Below are 21,717 nucleotides of genomic sequence, written 5' to 3'. Positions count from 1 at the left end.
TATCAGATGTTTGATTTGCAAATCTTTTCCCTTACTGCATAGTTGTCTATTCACTCCTACTCTGTTGTTTACTTTGCTATGAAAAAGCCTTTTATTTTTGTGCAATTCATTTGTCTATTTTTGTTTTTGTTGAGTATGCTTTGGTATATAAAAAAAATCATTGCCCAGACCAATGTTATGGAGCTTTTCCCCCTCATTTTCTTCTACTAGTTTTAGAGTTTCAGGTTTTATGTCTAAGTCTAAATTTGTTTTAAGTGTATTTTTGTATGTGGTATGAGGTGAAGGTGTAATTACATTCTTCTGCAATGTGGACAACCATTTTTCCCAGCACATTTATTAAAGAGATATTCTTCCCTTTGTGTATTCTTGACAACTTTATCAAAAATAAGTTGATCATAAAAAAGTGCACTTATCTGTGGATGGAGGAAAACATTTAAATTCTTGTTTTAATTAAGGATCACTGCTGTAATTTTGCTAAGTGAAAAGAAATTCTGCAGTCAGAATACTTTGAAAAAGGCTATTTATGTTTGGGCTGACTAACCTGGCAATTATTTTAAAATTTAAAAAGTATATACGCACACACTTTTAAAATGTATGTATCTATACACACATACATACATATATACATGCATACATACATAATGGAGTATGATTCAGCTATAAAAAAGAATGAAAGTATGTCATTTGCAGGAAAATGAATGGAATTGGACATCATCCTACTAATCAAAATAAGCTAGACTCTGAAAAACAAAGCATAGCATGTTTTTTCTAATATGTGGAATCTCGGGGAAAAAGACATGAAAGTAAAGGAAAGGGAACTATTAGGGAAAAGGAAAGGAATGGGGAAAGGAAGATGTGGATAAAGAGGAATGAGTATGATTAAAGTACATTATATGCATGTATGAAAAGGCAATTATGAAATTCAATATTTTGTATAAATAATATACATTAATTAAAAAAGAAAATGTTTAAAATATTTTAGCATCCTTTTTATCCATACTGGTGTGTACTGGCTGAATATGGCTCTAAGGATACATGCCAATTTTTGCATTTTTAAATAAAATTAAAAATATATATTGCACCAACAAAAAATGTAAGTTTTCTATGATAGGAACCTGATTTGAGAGCACAAAATAGAGATTGACTTCCAAAACTTTGAAAACTTCACCTTTAGATGACTGTCAACCCCTTTCCTTTCTCCTTTCCTCTCACTTCCCCTCCCTTTCTCTCCTCTCCCCTCTTCCTCTCTCCCCTTCTCCCATTCCATCCCCACTCCCTCCCTTCTTTTCCCCTTCCCTTTCCTTCCCATTTCCTTTCTTCCCCCTCCCTCCCTCCCTCTCTTCTTCCCCGCCACCTCTTTCTTTCTTTCCACAAGATCTTGCCATGTGATACAAATTGGCTTGGATCCCCCTGCCTCAGCCTCCTACATGCTGGGATTCTAGGCATTAACCACCATGTCCTGCTAACTATCAATTTCTTTGAAAAGAGAAATCTGTTAACAACTGGAAACTATTTGGGACTCTTTCAGCAGTTACCATTATCTTGATGATATTAAAATTGAACTATAGATCCAAAGTGCTTTCCTTTCTGCCATAAGCTGCATTGAAGATACTGACAGGGTCTATGACCATTGTTCATAGGAAAAAAAACTTGTAGTTGTTGTTAAACTCGAAAGCCTTTGAGAATTTTGGTGTCTTTCAAGACAAGGTTTTCATGGCTTTGTAAAGTAAGATAAAAAATTAATTTCATGCTACGGTTTGAATGGTCATATTCCCCTATAATTCATATGTTGAAACCCTTGTTTCCAAGGAGGTGGGATCTTTGAGGGAAGTGATTAGGTGATGAGACTATTGCCCTCATGTAAGAGACTGGTGCCTTTATAAAACAGGCCCAAGGGAGCTTATTTACTCCTTCTGCCATATGATGGTGTATCAAGAAGATGCTTTCTATGAACCAGAAGATGGCCTCACTAGACATACAATGGGCCAACAGGTATATTACTATGTGCTAAACATCAGGAAAATGCAAATCAAAATCACAGTGATACTTCATTTCACATTTGTTAGTATGGCTATTATCAAAAAGTCAAGTGATAAGTGTTGATACAATGGAATTTTATTCAGCCACAAAGAAGAATGAAATTTTGTCATTTGCAAGTAAGTGGATGGAACTGTGGAACATCTTAAGCAAAGTTAGCCAGGTTCAGAAGGCCAAAACTCATATGTTCTCCCTTATATGCAGACTTTAGACCTAAAACAAATGCAGTAATATTATTGGACATGGGTCACACACTAAGGGGAGAATGCATATGGGAGGAATAGGGAAAGGGAAGGAAATATAAAACTTGAACGTGGTTGATGTGCTCACTGTAAAGGAGTAAATAAAGTAATCTTAAATTGACAGAGACCACTATGGGATGGTGACCAGGAAATACTGAAGAAGTCTAGCAGAGAGGAACCAAAGTGGTTGTAATACACATGTGCATGGAAGCAATGCTAGGAATCTCTCTGTATAGATATCTCTATCTCCAACTAGCAAAAACACTATGTCTTTCTTATCTCTTATTTTTTTTCTTCAACAAAATTGGAGAACAAGAGGACAGACAGTACAGGGAGTGGGAGGGAGGGGAGGAGGAGAAAGGAGGAGGAGAAGGGGGGCATGTGGGGAGACATGGCCCAAATAATGTATACATATATAAATAAATATAAAAACAATAAAAAAAGTTGACAAGGATATGGAGAAAAGAGAACATTTGCATACCATTGGTGAAAATGTAAATTGGTACAGTTGTGAAAAACAATTTAAAAAATTAAAAGCACAAACACCATATCACCTAGCAATTTAATGACTGAGTATATTTATCCAAAGAAATTGAAATCAGAACAAATCATCAACATCATCAAGGGGCAAGAGAAAACTTTGTGAGGCAGTATGTCTATAGCTTTTATGATGGTGATAGGTTCATGGGTATAATCTTTTTCTCAACCTCACTGAGTTGCATACAGTAAGCACAGTATTTTGCTTGTCAGTCTTACATCAATTAAGATGTTTTAAAAATAAAAAGCACCAGGTACCAGTGGCTCAAACCTAATCTTAGCTACTCAGGAGGCAGAGATCAGGAGGACCATGATTCAAGGCCAGCCCAGGTAAATAGTTCGCAAGACCTATTCTGATAAACCCTATCACAAAAAATTGGGCTGGTGGACTGGCACAAGGTGTAGGCCCTGAGTTCAAGCCCCAGTACTGTAAAAATAAAGAAATAAACAAAAATCAAAAGCAAGTTAGAGAATGATATAAACAGTATAAACATTTACAAATAGATATAAACAACATGACATAATATGTATTTTATGATTTCATACATACTAAATATACAAAAAGGTCATTGTTGTTCTCTTTAGAGATGACTCACTTTCAATTTATTGAAAGTGCATTCCTTTCCTTATAAACTTTACTGTCACTTTCACTACAAAAAATATATACAAAAACCAAAGGAGATATTATCAAGTATTTTATTCATTAAAATTATTATAAAGTTCCTATAAAATGAGAGAATTGGATAAGAAGCTAGGAAATGCAGCTAATCAGTGAATATGTCTGTTTCTTTTTCACTAAATATGTGTGTTGGAAAGCTCAGTTTTTTTATGGATAGGGCAAAATTTGGAAGATAGACTGCATACACAAAACTATTTTATGAGTATCAAAGCTAGGAGAACAGAGTAGCAAATATACATTTGCTGTATTCTTAACCATAACTTTGACTTTAGGTTACATCTCCTAAGAGAAGCACCCATACTAAAGCATTCCCATACTTTAGTATAATACTGTCAGTGTTGATAGTCAACTGTCAGATGGAACCCTTAAGTGACCAATGAAGTTATTAAGCACATTAACAGCAGATCTGAGAAGAGGAAAAAAAAAAAAGCCCTCCCATGCTGTCAATATCTTGGCCAAACTAAATGCACCTCAAATCACACAATGTATATTGTTACACTCTTTGCCTGCCCAGCAGACAGGCTATGGTTTAATGGACATTCTTATTTCAATTATGCTAGTTTGTGTCTCTTACCCCATCAAAACTCAACTTTGATATAAAAACTGTCTAAAAAGGATAAATTCTGAAAGATATGCCCTCAGCAAAAAATTTTAGGTTAAGAAGGCATGTGGCAAATGAGAACCATTTATTATCACTTATTTCTGGTTATTCCAGGCATAAAGCTGAAGAATATGGAAAGTGATCATTTGGGAACTAGTGAAAAGGTCAGCAGAGATGACTCAACTAGCAAAAACACTATGTCTTTCTTATTATTGCTTATGTTTTCTCTTCAACAAAATTGGAGAAAAGGGCAAATAGTTTCTATCTGGAAGCGAGGGGGATGGGGAGTGAGGGAGGGGGCGGGGGCAAGGGGGAGAGATGGCCCAAACAATGTAAGCACATATGAATAATTGAATAAATAAAAAAAAAAATCGTGCTCCACTACTTTAGGAGCAGCATTGCACCACCATGAAGGTCAATTCTACATGTCATTGTTCTTTGGTCTTTTTTGCTGTTGCCATTGTAAGCCCGTATTTATTGAAGCCCTACTAATATCATTAGCCTACACTCATTACAAAGTGACATAGGATGAAAATGAAAAATATAAATATTACCTTTTAAAACACTGAAATTATTTTTCTTTCATTTTTTAAGTATCCTTTGTATTGGGGATGTATGTAGGTCAGTGACAAAGCACTTGCCTATCATGCATGAGGCCCTGGTTTGATCTCCAGTACTGCAAAAAAACAAAAAAGCCAAACTCGCACCCCCCCCCATTCCCCTTAATATAGGTGAAATATTTCAGGAATGGTGTATGCTATTTAAATCAACTCCCTGCCTGGATTACTGAATTGGCTTGAGAAAATGATTCTAGCTCAACAACATCTATGCCTCACTAGCTAGCATCATCCTACTATTTAAGCTCCTCACATGAAGTTTTAATTAAATAAGTATCACCTTGAAAATGCTGGCTGGCCTGAATTGAAACTGGGTCTGTTGAAATGATACACAGTTAAATTACAATGAGTTCTGGGAAGGACCAAAATACAGGCTTCAAGTGCTCCCTTGTGGCTGGTTAACAGAATAACCAAATATAATTTGAAGTCAGAAATAAGCAGGTCCATGTCAAATTTATTTGTCAACATTTTTATTTCTATTGGCATTTACTTGTTTAAAATAATTTATTAAGAAGTTGTTGTTAGGCATTGGGGATCAAAAGACAAATGAGATACACTTCATGTTATTGAGGACTTCATAGTAAAGTGAGGGCTAAAATGACTACAAATAATTTTCAACCCTCCTTGCTAAGTACTATTTTAGTGATATTCTACTTCAGTCATGTGGGTTTTTATTTTTGTAGGTATTCTCATGACAAATAATAAATTCCTGAGAAATAAAAGTATCTATTTTCCACATTTAATTCATGTACTTATATAAAAGTAGAAAACACGTAGCAAAAAATTACATATTTCTAGCATTCTTGCTAGGATAACATAAATCCAATGGCTCTTTCAGACTACTATTTATTATTTTAATTCCTGCCAGATCACATTATCAGATCTTCTATCCAGATAAGGAAACTAAGGAGGAGAAATGAGTCTTACCTGGTAATAGATGAGATCAGAACCTGATCTTATTTTACTAATAGTTTTCTTGGTAGATTCTCCAGTGGCTTTTCTGTGGTTTCTAATGGTAAATATGAGCGATTTGATGAAGTCACTGAGTAATATGAGATAGCATTTTACAAGGGTTAAACACATACACACACACACACACACACACACTGGAACATTTCCAACATCACCTACTGAGCAGCTGTCACAGTTCTCTTGTGTTGGACAAAGCTTTTTTTATCAAGTTATGAAAAGTCCCATATCCAATTACGAATCCCCATCATGGCTTGGCACTACTCAACCAAATGATACACTCATAATGCCAAGCAAACTGATTACATACATAATTTAGTTGGGTCTTCTTTAATCCTACTCGGGAGAAACTTATAGTGATACTTAAACTCAATGTAATCATATAACAGTAATTATATTAAACTTCACTGAGTGTGAAAGGGTATGAGATTAAAGAATGTATTCCTAGTTCAAAATAATCAATGATGAGAGTCGAGATGTTTACAAAGTTGGTTTATTTGCAAGATATTAATGGCTCTAGATGCAAATTACAAGACAATTATGTCAAAGACACCCAGAACTAGTGGGGTAATATTGGGAGAGTTCTCAGCACTCATATTAAATCTATGTTCTTTTGTACTTTAAATTGCTATGAAGTATTTCCAATTCAGCTGTTTTTGTCTCATTTCAAAATATTTTCGTAACTTTTCACTTTCACATATTGTCTTTGGGGTTATTAAAGTAGTGACTGAGCAATTTTTGGCTTGTTTCTATATACAGAACTATGAAATAAGAACTGTTATTGCTAATAATGAAACACATTAAAAATTGTTTTAAAGGGGGGGAAAGAATAAGAGTAATTAACACAGGGGGTAAATTTGACATTATATGAATCTATGGAAATATTGGAATGAAACCCCTTACAATTAGTATATACTAACAAAAAAGAAAGAGGTGCTGTTATTTCTAGTATTTCCTGTGTACCATTTAAGATTGTTTCTTTTTTGACAATGGGTAGCAAAATGATAAACATCCTATTACTATGTAACATTGTTTTATAAGGGATGAAATGAAACAAAATTCTTTTGGGTAGGATTTTGATTGTATGTGCATCAAAGGCTCAAAACTTTACATAATTAATCCGTTAGTTCAAAGACATTTACATTTTAAATTCATCAGAAAGATGAAATTATTTCTGGAATGGTGAACCAAAGATTAATGTCAAGTCTTTCCTCAATTATACATTTATTGCTATTTTCATTCTCCCATGTTCATTCATTCATAAGTGAGCATCATACAAAGTGAAAGAAGTCTATTTCTATCCCCTTCAGGAAAGATGCATGCAGAAGTTCAAGAACCACTGTTGGAAGAGATGTGTAGAGGTGCTTCTTATAGAAAAATAGTGGTGGGGAATCCCAATCAGAGTAGTGTCATAATGTTTTAGCAACTGAAGGTGTATTTTGAAGGGCAAGTAGGAGCATGTAGGAGGGAAGGGCTTTCTAGGTTGACAGATTTTCAAAGGTATTAATGGATGGAACAACTTGATACCTCAGGGGACTTTTAACTAGTAAAGTATCAGATCTAGAAGGCCTTAAGTGTTGAGTTTGAATTTCAGCTTGCATTGAGACACTTGGAAGTAGGGGAATAAAATGCTCAGACTTTAATTTAGTAAGGCCACAGAGGCAAGAGTAGAAGAGATACTGGGGGAAGTACAGAGCACATAGAGCAAGGAAATATTGGAAGTCTATGGCAATCATCTGGGCTTGTTAAGGGGGCAGAAAAAGGACAACTTACATCCTTGCTGGACTCAAGTGTCCTTAATCAGCAGCATGCACACAAACTGGGAGCTTGTCAGAAATACAGAATCTTATGCCATATCTCTTACCTGCAGAAACAGCATTTAACAAGCATCCTGTGTAATCTGTATGTCTGGGAGGTGACATTCAGAGATAAGGATTACAGCAGGGGTGATTAATGGAGGAAACATATAGTCACTATTTTTAGATATGGTCAGTTTGAGGTGCTTGTGGCCTATCCAAAGAAGCTGGTCCACAGCAGATAGGTATATGGGTCTGGAGGCTAGAAATAAGTCTGGCTTAGAGACAAAGTGTAGCATTTAACAACATGTTGGTATTTGAAGTCAAGGTCTGACCCAACTCCTGGGATGTGCCCAGGGAAAGTAGTTCCAGTTAGTCAGGCAGAGGGCTCAGGTGAGAGCCCTAAGAAACATTACTTAAAAGTCACATACAGCAACAGATACTCCACAAGAAACAGAAGAAACTTCCAGTGGTAGGAAGAAACAATGTGAGGAGTGGTACGAGAGTTCCAAGTGGCAGGATGGTCAACATCTCACTTTGCAGCAGAGGTCACACATGAACAGACAAGAGTCCGGATTTGGCAATCCTGGTGTCAAGAGTAAAGCTAATGGGTGGAGATTTTTCCCATTAAGTTCTTTCTTGACCTTAGTATGTGGGGATGCAATTTATAGATTCTGCTTTCAAAGTTCAGATGAGTAGAGTATGTGGGAGAAGCTTGGTGTGCAGCCAGCTTGCAAATGTTCTCTCTTCCACTAGATGGTAAATTCTTTGAAGCATAAGGAAGGCACATAAAGATGAGTAAGACCGAGTCCTAACCCTCAAAAAGTTTGTAACAAATAAGACAAATAACCATAGTACAAGATGGGGCATTTACAATTTATAAAATATTACGGGGATTCAAAAGAGGAATACAACATACGCAGACAATCAGGAAAGGCTGCTTCATTGTCAGCTTTTAGCACAGATAATTGTACAAACTAAATACTTTATATTAATTGCTAACTTTTACCTCTCAACAAATCCAGTGAATTAGTAATAAAGACAGAGTCCCATTTATTCCAAAATCCAAGCAAACTTCAAACTCATTCATGAGATATTTATTAAAATAACACATTTAGGGAAAAAAAATCAATACAATGTATACATCATTACTGAAAACTGTATACCATCATACAAAAAAGGATTTTATTTTGGGAAATTGATTTCTCATTTATGGCAATTTTTTCTTTCAGAAATAAAACCACAGAACAACACAATCTAATTCAACCTTAAAGGCTGGCATGCTGAGCAAGGAATGTTCTTATTCTTTGTAGGAGCTCCTTCTTTACACTGTCAGGTACCAGGGCTGAAATAAAAAACAAAAACATTGGAGTAAGAAGATTCCAATTACTACATGCCAATTTGATACCTGACATTTCACTCAGGATTACCAATACAGGAACTCCACACATAAATCCCCATGGTTCAATTTAAAAAGTGATAAGAGATATCTGAAAACAAAGGTGTGTATTTCCAATTCCTTATTTTAATGGACTATCCAATACCTAAATACACTGCATGTTAATGAACAAAACATGGGGAAATTCTTTAAACTAGGAGTACAGAAGGTCATTTTAAAATACAAAGGCTGTAACACATTGATAAATTTTACTTAAACACAACATATTACACTTGATCAAAATTACCTTAAGCAAAGCCAAAAGACAAAAACTGGGATACATTCTTATAGAAAAGAACTGATCTCTCAATTATACAGCTGCTTCAAACTGATAAGAAAATCAGCAGGCTAACAAAAATGAGTAAAGAAGATGAAGAAAAGGAGAAACATGGTTGTTAAACATATGAGGGGCTCAATCTCAGAAACGAAACAAAAGCCAAAATGACATTCAGACAGCATGTTTTATCATTTAGGTAGACTAAAATCCTAAGGTCAATAACATGACTGACAGAAAATAGGCATCCTCATGTTAGCTAATGGGAAAATAACTAGTACATATTTTGGAAGGTTATCTAGCAATATTTGATTGAAATAATGAATGCACATACTCTCTGATCCAGCAAAACAACAAAACAATGAAACAAGTTAATTTATACTTTCTGAATTTTGACCCATGAGACTACATTTTCTACTCAGAATATTAAACAAAATGAAAAAGGAAAGAAAAATAAAAAAGGGCATTAACTAAAACATCTAATATATTTACTTGTGTCTAGGGAAAAGGAAAGTTCATATATAGTTCAATATTTCTACAAAAAATTATACAATTACACAAATCAAGTAAAGCAGATATTCCTCTTATAAATTGTTTAGTCTAAGCATTACCTACAAGTAGACTACATAAAGTTCACTGGAAATGTAATAGTCAGTATATACATTTAAAAAACGTAAATTAAAATTATGGTGATCAAGAACAGATCAGTTACCTTCAGATAAGGTGTGTCTACAGATACCTCAGGAAGGTTTTTGAAGGTAAGGAAACTGTTTTGTACCTTGATGGTCACATGAATCTATACATGCATAAAATTCATAAAACTGCACCCTAGGGGCTAGAGGTGTGGCTCAAGTGGTAGAGTGCCCATCTAACAAGCTTGAGGCTCTGAGTTCAAACTCTACTACCATCAAACAAACATACACACACCAAAAAAACTGCATCATAAAGGCCAATTTTACTTTATGTATTAAAAATAAATGTCTACCCTGAAATATAAGAGACTAAAAACACAAAAGAAACAATTTACTTTTACTTCTCTTTTCTTTATTTGCAAATTCTCTATAAGAGAAGTTATAAGACACTGACATATCCAAGAAAGAAATGTTGAAGGAGAAGCAAAGGAGAATTTCTAACCTGTATAGCTAGTTACTAAACAATGTTAACAGACTGAGAATACATTACAGAAGAGACAGAATTTAGTGAAAATTATTTTCAAATACAAATTCAAAAAAGAACATTTTTTTCCTTTCCCTGAGACATAATTTATAAAAAAACAACAGGTTTTCAGCTGCAAAGAGGCTTTAAGAAAGAGTTGAAAAGGACCACAGGATTCTGTAGTTCCTTCTCATAAGTAGCAGTTCAGGGAATTAGTATTCTATAGTGGTAATTTTCAAACTTACATAATTCACACTAAAATTATTCTAATTCTGTGTGCGAGAACTTCTCACAGTTCATCTAACTGCTACCACTTAAAAACCATTAACTTTATCAAAATAAATGAAAATAATGTAGTTATATCTGAGGTGACAATGTGGTTCCTGGATTACTATTTATTACACATTACTACTGTTAATATTTCCTATCTTTCCTTTACCTTTTATAAACAAGGCATGTAAGGGAGAAATTAAGAAAGTAGTGGTACTGTGAGTCTTAAATATTGATTACCCTGAACATAAAGTTACGGAATTACCAAATTCTTAATTAGACATTCAACAAGAGAGATATTCATTTATTTTTAATAAGGAAAGAGGAGAGGAATGACTCAGGGGCTAGAGTAAAACTTTGAATTATTAAATATTTAAGTGGAATCAGGCCATATGTGATAAAACTGTAAATCCTACCTTCAGATGGTATTTCTATAAAATTTCAGATTTAAAAAATTTACCTAACCCTATTAACTTACATTGGTAGACTGTTTTACAGTGCAAAAACATTTTTACACCTTTTATTTCATGTGTTACTTGAGACTACTTGAGAGGCAGGTAGACGATTATCTCTTCCTACATGAAGCAATGAAAGCACCCAAATAATTTTGGAAGAGGTGCTTTTCCTTACAAAAAGAGAGAACATCTGAATGAGTGAAAGAAAAGAATGTCTATAGCACAGGATTCCTTTGACAGAATTTGTACTCCTTACCTCTGCCTTTTGGAGTGATTTCAGCCACCAAGTCATCAACAGTAACGTGTTCTAGTCCTTTTTCTTTAATTACCTCTTATGCAAAAGCAAAAAACAAATCATATCATTTAAAATCATTATCTGTAAGAAAGATTTTCATAGAGGAAGGGTTAAAATCATGTTTTTAAGAGTGTAGACTGGTCTTTTTTTTTTTTTAAAAAGAGGACACTTCTTTTTTTCTTTTCTAATGAAAATTTATAATCTTACAAACACATTAAGTATTCTTCAGATTAAAAAGATAAAAGTCTCTGTTCATCTTTCAGCTAAATAACCTATAACTTAACAAATAAATGCAACACTTTTAAGTCTAACTTTTGTAAAAGCTCGAAACTTATAACTGCATAGACTTTGCTATAATTATATAAACTCTTACTTACATGCACGGAGGGAATAAAACCTATTTTTTGAATCTAACTACATTACTCCTTTCTCTTTTTTAGGCTGGAGGGAATACAATTAATATTTACTGAATCTCTATCAGGTGGTTTATACCATTTAATAATATAGTGGGCTAGACATTTTTCCCACTTCAAAGGTGAGACACTTGAGGCTTAAAGATTAAATAACTCATTTGAACATGAATTAAAATCCAGTTGCAGTCTTTCACCAATTAAAGTCCATATGACCTCAAAGTATGTGCTTTTGCTAATTTGCCACATTGCCTTCTTATAGTTAATGACAGTCCCTATTATTTTATTAGTAGAAATCATTACAGCATAATGGGGATTCATCAAAAATTTCCAGAATTCCGTTACACTAAAAGCTGAGCCCAGAAAGGAGACTCATTCTGGTTACATGTATATATCAAGTGGTACCATCATCAATGCCCAGCAATGTAACAAGCTTCTATTGTACATTTTTTAAAATAAGCATAATTCCCTAAAAAATTTTATAGATGAATTTTTCAAAATAACACTGTTAAAACAGGATACTATTCCTACAAGTCTGCCAACTCTCAAGTTGCAATTTTTTATTAAGTGAAAACATACTAAGTATACTATTACTGAAAATACAGGATTCATCTTTTGATGCCAGAGACAATCTTGAGGCTCAGACCTCACTTGTTTAAAAAAGCAACAAAAAGATTTAAAAAGTTTTAGGAATTATGTCTCTATATACCACTGATAGGAGGAAACCATTACTAATAGAAAGATTTAATTTCCTATTTGTTTAAAATTATGCTTGAGCATTCATACTTTAAAATACTTACTATACTTTTTTCCTAGTGAACCCTACACCAACCCAGTTCAGAGCACTGGAACTAGCTTATCTTCTAAGTGAAACTGATTACCTTTACAGTGTGCCTTCAATTGATCCTTCCAGCCACATTCAATTAACTTAGCTCTCAGCAACTCTTTGAGGCTGTTGAAAAAGAAATGTTTTCAAATTAAATGATGATGTACAACATCTTAGATAGGAATGTTTGAAGCAAAGGTACAACCGTACAATTCCCTGCCTTCTAGTCCCAAAACTTTAACTGTGGCATATGGTTCTTTCACAAAATCTTTCTCTGATCATAAGCAAGTCACTTAAATTGTGGGCCTTGAATTTCATCTGGGCCAAATTTCAGAAGTAAAATTAAATGAAGAGCAGGGGCTAAAACACTTCTTAAGAAGCTGTTCTCGCTGGTCTTCTTATACTTTCCACTTCTATCACCATCAGGAATATCGTAGGTCTTATACAATTTCTACTGGGTATTAGTTGAGCTTGGAAGAGCTCAACTTCTGGACTCATTAAGTTTCAAACTCTATTCTTCGGTTACAAAGTCTTACTCTTTAGCTATCCTACTTTCACCATATTGTATCTTTCTATAATCTCACAGACTAACTTCCCCCCCTCCATTTTACTAATTCAGTAATTAGCACACCTATCATGATTTAATTAGTATCTTCTTTCTGGTTAATGGTAAAATACTAGTTTATGTTCCAACTAATGTCATCAATAAATTATTTTGCAATAAAATATTGTTACACTTTTGCCATACTCATTCCTATAAATCCTTAATCCTCAACCTAGGTCATTTACTTTCTCAGTTTAAACATGTCACACCCCAAACCAAACAGAATGTCTATCCCTACAAATTGCTTCTTCTGATATTTCTAGAGATCCATTCTGTGATGTCACCATCTTGATATCTAATCTCAATAGGGTCAAAACCAAGCCTTATATTCTCTCCCACTTCGTCTGGTTCTTCTCAAAATGATGACCCCTTTCATCTGGTTCCTTGGGCTAGGAATATCCGCAGCATCCTTCACTCTACTCCTTTGTTAACACGACATATCCAATCCATGAGTAAATCCCACAGGTCTCATTTTTTAAATGCTTACTACATTTCAAAAGTTTTTCATCATCTCTGCCATTAATACCCTAATTCAAGGCACCTTTTTTTTTTTTTTTTTTTTGCTTGAGTTGTTTCCTGACCTCCTAAATTGTCTCCTTGATTCTTCCTTTACACTCTCCATTCTCATTTCATGGCTCAAAATCCTCCAATGTCTCCTAATTTATTCAAAATTCCAAAACTACCATAGTCTAAGTAAGTTTCCATGATCTGCTTTCTCCCCAGCTGCACCTCTGACATTATCTCCTTTCTCCCCCACCCAACATACCGAGTCTCCTTAACTTCCATGTATACCTTAAAAATGTTAGGCAAGCTTATCTCAGGATATATAGGCTCTTGGAACTCCCCCCATTCACTCCTATCCTTCTGATCTTATATCAGTGAAGCTGACTTTGCTTTCTTTCTGTACAAAACATCATTCTCTCTGCTTAGTCTTTGCTTTATTCTTCCTCTATCACTCATCGTCATCAGACATATTACACATTTATTATGTTTCCTCTCATTTGAAGTCTCATGAAAGAACAGACTTAATTTTGTTTATTAATCTATCTCTAACACCTAACAGAGCATGGTGCATGGGGGAAACTCACTAGCTTTACACTGCGTTAATGAAAAAGAACAAAAATCAGCAAATATATAATTCCCTATACTTATTATCAGCCACACTATCCTCTCAAAAATCCCACAGCACTGCTCTAAGTGTCTTTCCACATATTAAGGGCTGTCTCTTCTTAAAAAAAAAAAAAAGTAAGCACTCCTTTCCATTTTTGCTGTTTTCATTTTTAACCCAATATTATCTTCTAAATAACTTTTCTGCCATCTATCTTGACTCTTTCAAGTCTGTCCTCTGTACTGCCAGATTAAAATTCCTAAAATATAAATGTGATCTAGTCATTCTCTTCCTTAAAAGCTTGTAATTGCCATCATCCAAGAACCAAGTCCTCAATGATGTTTTTGCAAATCATGGCACCCATTTTCCAGGCCTTCGATGGAAAAAAAACACTGTGCCATTCTTGTATATGGATGTGGGAAATGTTCTAGTGATAGAAATATGATGTAGGCAAGGCTGATCTTTTAACTTGCCTATTACCTAAGTATGATAGTAATCCAACGAGGCTTTTTGCTGAGGAAGGTACTCTTAGCTGGTGCAATGCAAATTTTGAACTGATAATCTCTGCCACCTGTGGGAAGGTCCTGTTTGAGATTAAAGTGAACATAGAGGAAAGCAGAACTGAGATATATATTCTTGACAACAATTTTTGAGTTTTTAAACTCGATGTACGAAGCAACTACAAGCCTTACATATTTCCATTGCCTAAGCCAATTTCTGAGTTTAGTTTCTATTTTTTTCAAATGAAAGAATTCTGACTTATACAAAGTCCACTATTGCTGCCACATGCTTTTACACTAGTTTTCTTTTTATTCTGCAGTTCCCAGAGCATTATCATGTGCCAAAGCTCTGTAACTCTGCATATTGTTACATCTGCCTAGAACACCCTCTCCTTTATTGACTGCTAATCCTTTTATCCCAGTTCAATTACCTCTTTTATTATTGAGATCTTATCCAATCCCCTCAGTCAATAGGTAGCATTGAAAAGATTCCTCAGGTTCCTTACATATGTATTTCTGTCATAAACTTTATCACCCTGCTCCTGCTAGACTTTTTTGGTTCCTCAGAAAAGAACTTCTAAATCCATTCATTCTCCAAATATTTATTTGGCAAATTAAGTGGCAGGCATAGCATTAGATGCGGGGCATACAATCCTATCATAGAACAGTATTTTAATAAATATATTCCTTGAAGAGGAAGTACTTAAGACTAAATGAGAAAGATCTGCTAAAAATTAAGGGAAGGAAGAAAAGTATTTCAGAGAGTAAGAACAGCATATGCTGCTCTAGGGTTAAGATAGCTTGGTATTGGGTATGGTGTTATGTGCCTGAAATCCCAGCTACTTAGGGGGCAGACATAAGATCTTGGTTCCAGGCCAGTCAGGACAAAAAGTCAGCCACACCCTACCCCAAAACAAGCCATGAGTAGTGGTGCATATATGCAATCCCAGCTACTGGGGAGGTAGAGGTGGAAGGAGGCTGTTGGAGGACTGTGGTGTAAGGCAGCCTAGGCAAAATCATCTGAAAAATACAAAGAACTGGGGCAAGGATCAAGTGGTAGAGCTCTTGCCTACCAAGTGCAAGGCCCACAGTTCAATCTCATGCATTGAAAAACAAAGGAATAAAAGGAAAAAAAAAAAAAGGAGAGCTTGGTAACTGAAACTGATTCTATCATGTTACCTCCCTGTTAAAACCTGAGTAATGTGTAATTATTTGTAGTAAATTGTAGTTATTTGGTTATTTTTTTTCTTCTCCATTATATTATAAAATTTTTCATAAGACAGTCATTTCTTGCAAAACTTCTTACATCACTCTTCCAAGTCTTCCAATGATGAATAAATCTAAACTATTTGTTATAGATGTTATCAATAGAAACTTTTGATAATTTATAATTTCCTGTAAAAAAAAATTTTTTTCTTTTTTTGTGGGAATAGGGCTTGAACTTAGGGCCCTAAGCACTGTACTGCTTGAGCCACACCACTAGTCCACTGTGCTCTGGTTATTTTGCAAATGGGAGTCTCACAAACTATCTGCCTGAACTGGCCTTGAACTCCCATCCTCCAGATCTCAGCCTTCCAAGTAGTCAGGATTACAGGCATGGGTCATGGGAGCCCATCTAATTTTCTACAATTCTTTCTACTGATGTCACATTCCTTGATATTTACACTCTCATAATAAATATGATGAAACATAATTTATTAATACAATCCATTACTTACCGTTCTCTTTCTCCAGTTTCTATTAACTTTTGGTTAATCGCTGCTCTCATCTGCGCATCTTTGTTCATCTTGCTAACCTGGACATCAACATGTATTTTCAGGTACAGAACTTTTACAAAGTATTTTCTTCTAAATTCTCTAGGTAAGCATTCTCACACATTTAACATTCTAGCAACTGAAAGTGATAAATTTCAAGTGTGTTAATGATATCATTACTCTTGATATTATTTACTGCACTGTAAGAAATCACCCTGACACTCACTACACTATGTCCTTCTCCCATATGCCCCTTATTAATGATTCTTCAGATAATAAAAGAAAGTAACACTTATTAAACACTTCAGTGCTGGTAGTGGGCAAATCATTTTACAGGACTTTTTTTTTTTTTGAAAACACATTTAATTCCCCAACTACATAGTATTAACATAATTTGTATTTTACAGATGAGGAAACTGAGGCACAGAGACAGAGAATGGCAAAAGCAGAATTTGAACTCGGGTACTTTGAGCTCAGAAGCCACAAAACACTTTGTACATCAAAACTGTCTGCTAATCATTTCTGCAACTTAACTGCATTCAAAATTTGGGGAGACCATGTAAGTTAAATAGCAACAAAAGATTAGACACTATTAGTGAAAAGTGAAATGATTGTAAGAATGATTGATAAGTGCTTTTTACTCTTCATGGGGATATACCTAGAGTTACAACAGTTCCATTAGCTCTGTATGAGTGCATATTTTGAGACACATTTATCGCTGGTGGGAAAACAAATCTTAAACTAATTCCTAGTTAAGCTTTGAGGACATTCAAGCCATTTAAAAGTTTAAGTAAAACTTGGAAAAAGCTAATGCTTCCCGACCTAATCTGTTACTAACTTGACACAACTTCTGTTATTTCTCATCTCATCCATATGAAAACTCAAACTGGCAATGAGTTTCAGAGTTGGATGTTCTTAGGGTAACAGGAAAAAGGAAGAGTTGCCTTTGTAGTTGGAGGCTAACATTTTCAAAATAACTACAAGGGCTGGTCAGTACTACACCAAGAATATTGAACTTGATCTCGCCTTGGCCCCTAAAATACGAATAGTGACCTTGGACAAGTTATTTAATTCTTAGAGGCCTCAGTTTTCTCACTGGTAAAACAAGGGCGCTAGTGGATCCCTCCCAGTTCAGACACTCTTTGGGAAAATAAAATGCGGCGGAGACAGCTGGAGAGGCGGGAGGGGAGGAGCCAGAAAACAAAGCGAGAACTGGCTCCAGGCCAACTCCAGAAGCACGCCCTGTCGGAGAGCCCTACAGGCCCGCGAGCGCGGGTCGGGGAAGCTAACCAAAGACAGCACATCGAAAGGAGCCTGGGCTGGGCCCGGGTCCCGGCCCTGAGGACCACGGGCATAGCTCACCACCATCACCGCGGGCGAGGGCCGTCCCTTCCCAGCGACGAAATGACCCTTGCGCTGACGACCGTTACCTACCACACTCTTCGGCTGCCCAGACTTAGACCCTCAGTAGCTCGGGCACCTAAGCACACAGAAAGCTAGAACACGCATTTCCGGGGCGGGGTCTGGCCACTCTACCTATAATGTGAGAATTTAACTAGCGCGGGCCGCCTCCTGGTCGCTCTGCCTTATGGGTAATTGAGTTCAGCTCCTGCCTTCCTGCGAATGTTAAGTTCCTAGAAAACTACATAACCCTGCATGCAACAGGGTCAACTTTCCCATGGACACTACAATTCCCAGTGTGCATTTCGCACCGCGCTGTTTTCTGGGATGGGAACCACGCCGCTTCCCAGCCTCAGTTCCAGAAGTCCAGCGCGGACCTTTCAACGAGAGTTTTATTAACTCTCACCTTCGGTTCCTGGAAGGAGATGGATGTGGCGGCTAATTGTTCCCTGAGGGTGAAGAGACCTCTGTTGGACCCCCGCTTCGAGGGTTACAAGCTCTCTCTCGAGCCGCTGCCCTGTTACCAGCTGGAGCTTGACGCAGGTGGGAAGCGGCGGCGTCCCCTTGCACTCCGTTCCTTTTTCCTTTTCAGCGGCCATCAGCCCGATCCTTGCCGCGTTTTCTTTCTCTCTGACCCGGGCAAGCAAAGCAACTGTGCTTTTCCTCATGGCGCGTCCTACTGGGGTGCACCCAGGTGGCCGCCCTAGGAGAATGATGCGCTTCTCACAACCCGCAGGAATCCGTTGCTTCCCGGCCTTGGCTCGGCAGCGCAGTTTCTGGAGTCTGGCACGCGGTGCCGCCCAGGTTCAGCCCGCCGATCGGTCTCTGGCTTGACCCCTGCTGTAGGAAAAGCTCAGAACGTCTTTTCTTTCTAGAGAGCATCGTTCGTCAACGTGTTTGACGAGAAGCCACACCTCCTTGGAAAATCCCCAGCTGTTTCCTCTGACGCAGAGCCATTTTTTAGAAGAGAATTTCTACATTCTGGTTAGAGCCTTTTGAAGTACCCATGTCCTGGCAGCACACCAAGGACTCCGTCCTACAGAACATAACTAGAATTTTTTTGTTGTTTTCCTGAGGGAAAGGTGATGTAGTGACCACACTGTTGCTACCTGTTTTGTTTCTCTGAGTTGGCCGGCATATTCTCATTGTTTTTTACAACATAAACGCTGCATTTTCGTTAATGGTACAGCCCAGAGAATAAATGCACGCGCCTGCCGGTTCTCATGCATATTGTCAGTGGATCACACTTTGAGAAATACTGACCAGAATTAGTAGATGTTAGAGTATCAAGCAATTGTTTATTAATTCGTTTACTAAATTCGAAAACATCTGTCGTGTTTTGCGTTACATTCTAAAGATGCCAAGATGAGTAAGACGCAGTCTGTAAGTGAATAACATAACTATTGTCTAGTTAGTAAGAAAAGTTTAAATAGATTATTATAAATAGTGTGGGAAGACAGCGATGGGATGTATCCAACAAACAATGGTAATACTTGAGTATTTTTTCTAAACCAACGTATGAATATTGAAAAGCTTCCTGAAGGAGTTGGTATCTAGGTTGAAACACTCAGGTTGATTCATGAGAGATGCGCTTCCTTTCCCTCTTACCCACCGTGGATTTCTTTTCTTTCTTTTTTTTAATGTCTTAAATGGTACTGCTGTGGCACTATGTTTAGTTAATGCATGAAAACAAAGTAAAACAAAACCCCGAATTTAGTGGCTCAAAATAAGAAGCACTTATTGTTGCCCCCCAAATCTACAGATCAGGTAGGTGGTTCTTCTCTAGTTCTGACTAAACATTCATGAATCTTTGCTCAGTTATGGGTCTGCTAGGCAGCTGTGCTCATCTTGGCTGCACTTCCTCGTATGTTGGGGGGGGAGGGTTTCTTTGACCATGGGTTGAAGATTATTTCAGATAATATCCTTTTGATTTGTCCCTGTCGTCCTTCAGCAGGCTAGGGCAGACTTGTTCCCGGACATAAGTAAGTGCATAAGTACTTTCCCCATCTGCTCTTTGTGACAAGTTTGCTATTGTCCCATTGGCCAAAGCAAATCAAATAAACCTAGAGTCAGTGTGGGAAGGTCATACTAAAGGGCATAGATCTTGGATGGCATAAAGATTGGAACTTCTAATGCAGTTCTGTATACTTGTGTTGGAGTCATCTTTGGTGTATTTCTTTGTTAACCCCATCCACTTTGTCCACAAGTGAACTAAACTCCATCCATCCTTGTCCAAATCAGGCATTCCTCCACTAAACTGTGAGCCCCATGAAAACTCTATGGTGTTTCTCTTTTACATACTGTTCTATCCCTAGTTCTTTGCACATATTGGTGCTCAATAAATTGAGTGAATGGAGGAGCTGTTGAAGTCATTTTGTTCATGGGAAAATATGAGTGAAGAAAAAGGGAAAGAATTAGGTGTATGCGGCACACTATTGCAGTCTTGTATTGCTGGTGCAAAAAAGTCTGCCAAAGTGAGGGTCCTGTTAATCTCTTGGACTTTATACTATGTTTCCTAGACTTTTCCATTGGCTGTTATAAAAATAGATAACAGATCAGTTGTCATAGTTTCACCACCTTTGCTAATGTAAATGTTTCTGAAAGACTATCAAGGCCAGGCATCAGTGGCTCAGGTCTGTAATCCCAACTACTTGGGAGACTGAGATCAGGAGACTTGCAGTTTGAGGCCAGCCGTGGGCAAATAGTTCCTGAGACCCCATCTCCAAAGTAACCAGAGCAAAAGAGGTGTGGCTCAGGTGGTAGTAGTCTGCTAAATTTAACATATTATCTTTATTAAAAACTCTGAGTTGCACTTCCCCACACAATTTTCCCTGTGTGGACCATAGATACTGTATTTAAAATGTGGTGCTATTTGAGGATTTTAAGTATATAGAAACTGAATAGATTTGAGGTTTGAATAGTTAATCCTCAGGCTTTGTACAGGTTGAGTTTGGAGGCTTTTGTCATAGTTCACAGAGAGGCTTTCATTACAAATTGCTAAAAACAGAAGAAGAGAAGAAAAAAGGAAACAAAAAAAAATTACTTGAGGATGATGAACACGTTATTTCTTTTAAAAACTTATTTCTAGAAATAGTAAAGCATAATTGATAACTTGATTTCTGTTATCCCAACCCAAGGAGTTCACTGATTCAGGAAACCATTGATGGGTACTTCAGGTGTGTGAAACCCTGCATTTAGGATGTGAGGATGAGATGTGGCTTACTCTCTTGACTTAAATAATGCTATTAAATTGTTCGACAATTCTGTCTACTATATAAACAGTAAATGTCAATTTCTCTTTTTCTATTTCGAAAAAATAAGCTACTAATCAGTGGCAAAGCTGATCTGAAGCTCATGCTTTTTCTAGTGATCTGTGTGGTCTCTCTGGGCTATTTTTTCCTCTCAGAGCAGAGAGAAGAAAAGCTGGTGAAATTTTTAGGCTATTGTTGGAGTAAAGGGAGGAAAGAACCATGTAACAATTTTATTTATATACAGCTTGTTCTGAAACTCCCACTTTTATGAAGAAGGTATATAGGGAAGGTAGCCAGATGAATATAAACATTGTGTCATGTAAGTATTATATAAAATAGCTTCAAGAGAGTATAGATCCTAATTCTGGCTTTGCCTTGTTCTTCAGTGTGTAATGCGTTTTGAAGACTCTTTACATTTTACTCTTTACATTTTCATACGTAAATAGCAAACTAAGTAGAAGGCTTAACTGAATTGGTTCTAGAAGATGAGTGGTCTAA

At 36.5% G+C, this 21,717-nt stretch overlaps 2 protein-coding genes across 6 annotated transcripts in view; one reads left to right on the top strand and one right to left on the bottom strand.

Annotated features, from left to right (window-relative positions):
• Positions 1–6,159: 6,159 nt before the first annotated feature.
• On the bottom strand, positions 6,160–18,122 carry Eny2 (ENY2 transcription and export complex 2 subunit). Of its 3 annotated transcripts, XM_074069061.1 has the most exons (6): positions 17,930–18,087; positions 16,532–16,608; positions 12,657–12,727; positions 11,327–11,401; positions 8,746–8,823; positions 6,160–8,244 (listed from the first exon to the last, which is right to left on the bottom strand). In XM_074069061.1, the coding sequence occupies exons 1-5, from the start codon at positions 17,933–17,935 to the stop codon at positions 8,747–8,749; spliced, it is 306 nt and encodes a 101-aa protein (XP_073925162.1). In that variant the 5' UTR covers positions 17,936–18,087; the 3' UTR covers positions 6,160–8,244; position 8,746. The 3 variants fall into 3 exon arrangements, with proteins under 3 accessions (XP_073925162.1, XP_020036427.1, XP_020036426.1); XM_020180838.2 differs by lacking the exon at positions 6,160–8,244 and having other exon boundaries at positions 8,554–8,823; positions 18,002–18,122; XM_020180837.2 differs by lacking the exon at positions 6,160–8,244 and having other exon boundaries at positions 8,554–8,823.
• Positions 18,123–18,272: 150 nt separating this feature from the next.
• The window catches only part of Nudcd1 (NudC domain containing 1), a 55,583-nt gene continuing 52,138 nt past the window's right edge, over positions 18,273–21,717 (top strand). For 2 of the 3 annotated variants that reach the window (XM_074069059.1, XM_074069060.1), the window contains exon 1: positions 18,273–18,511. In XM_074069059.1, coding sequence (XP_073925160.1) covers positions 18,394–18,511 — 118 coding nt within the window. In that variant the 5' untranslated portion in view covers positions 18,273–18,393. The remainder of the gene's footprint in view (positions 18,512–21,717) is intronic. The other variant, XM_020180834.2, reaches the window with a different exon arrangement.

Source organism: Castor canadensis, chromosome 3, assembly GCF_047511655.1.
Source record: "Castor canadensis chromosome 3, mCasCan1.hap1v2, whole genome shotgun sequence".
NCBI classification, from domain to species: domain Eukaryota; kingdom Metazoa; phylum Chordata; class Mammalia; order Rodentia; family Castoridae; genus Castor; species Castor canadensis.
Note: the sequence above shows the minus strand (reverse complement) of the source record. Positions and strands in the feature narration are given on the sequence as shown.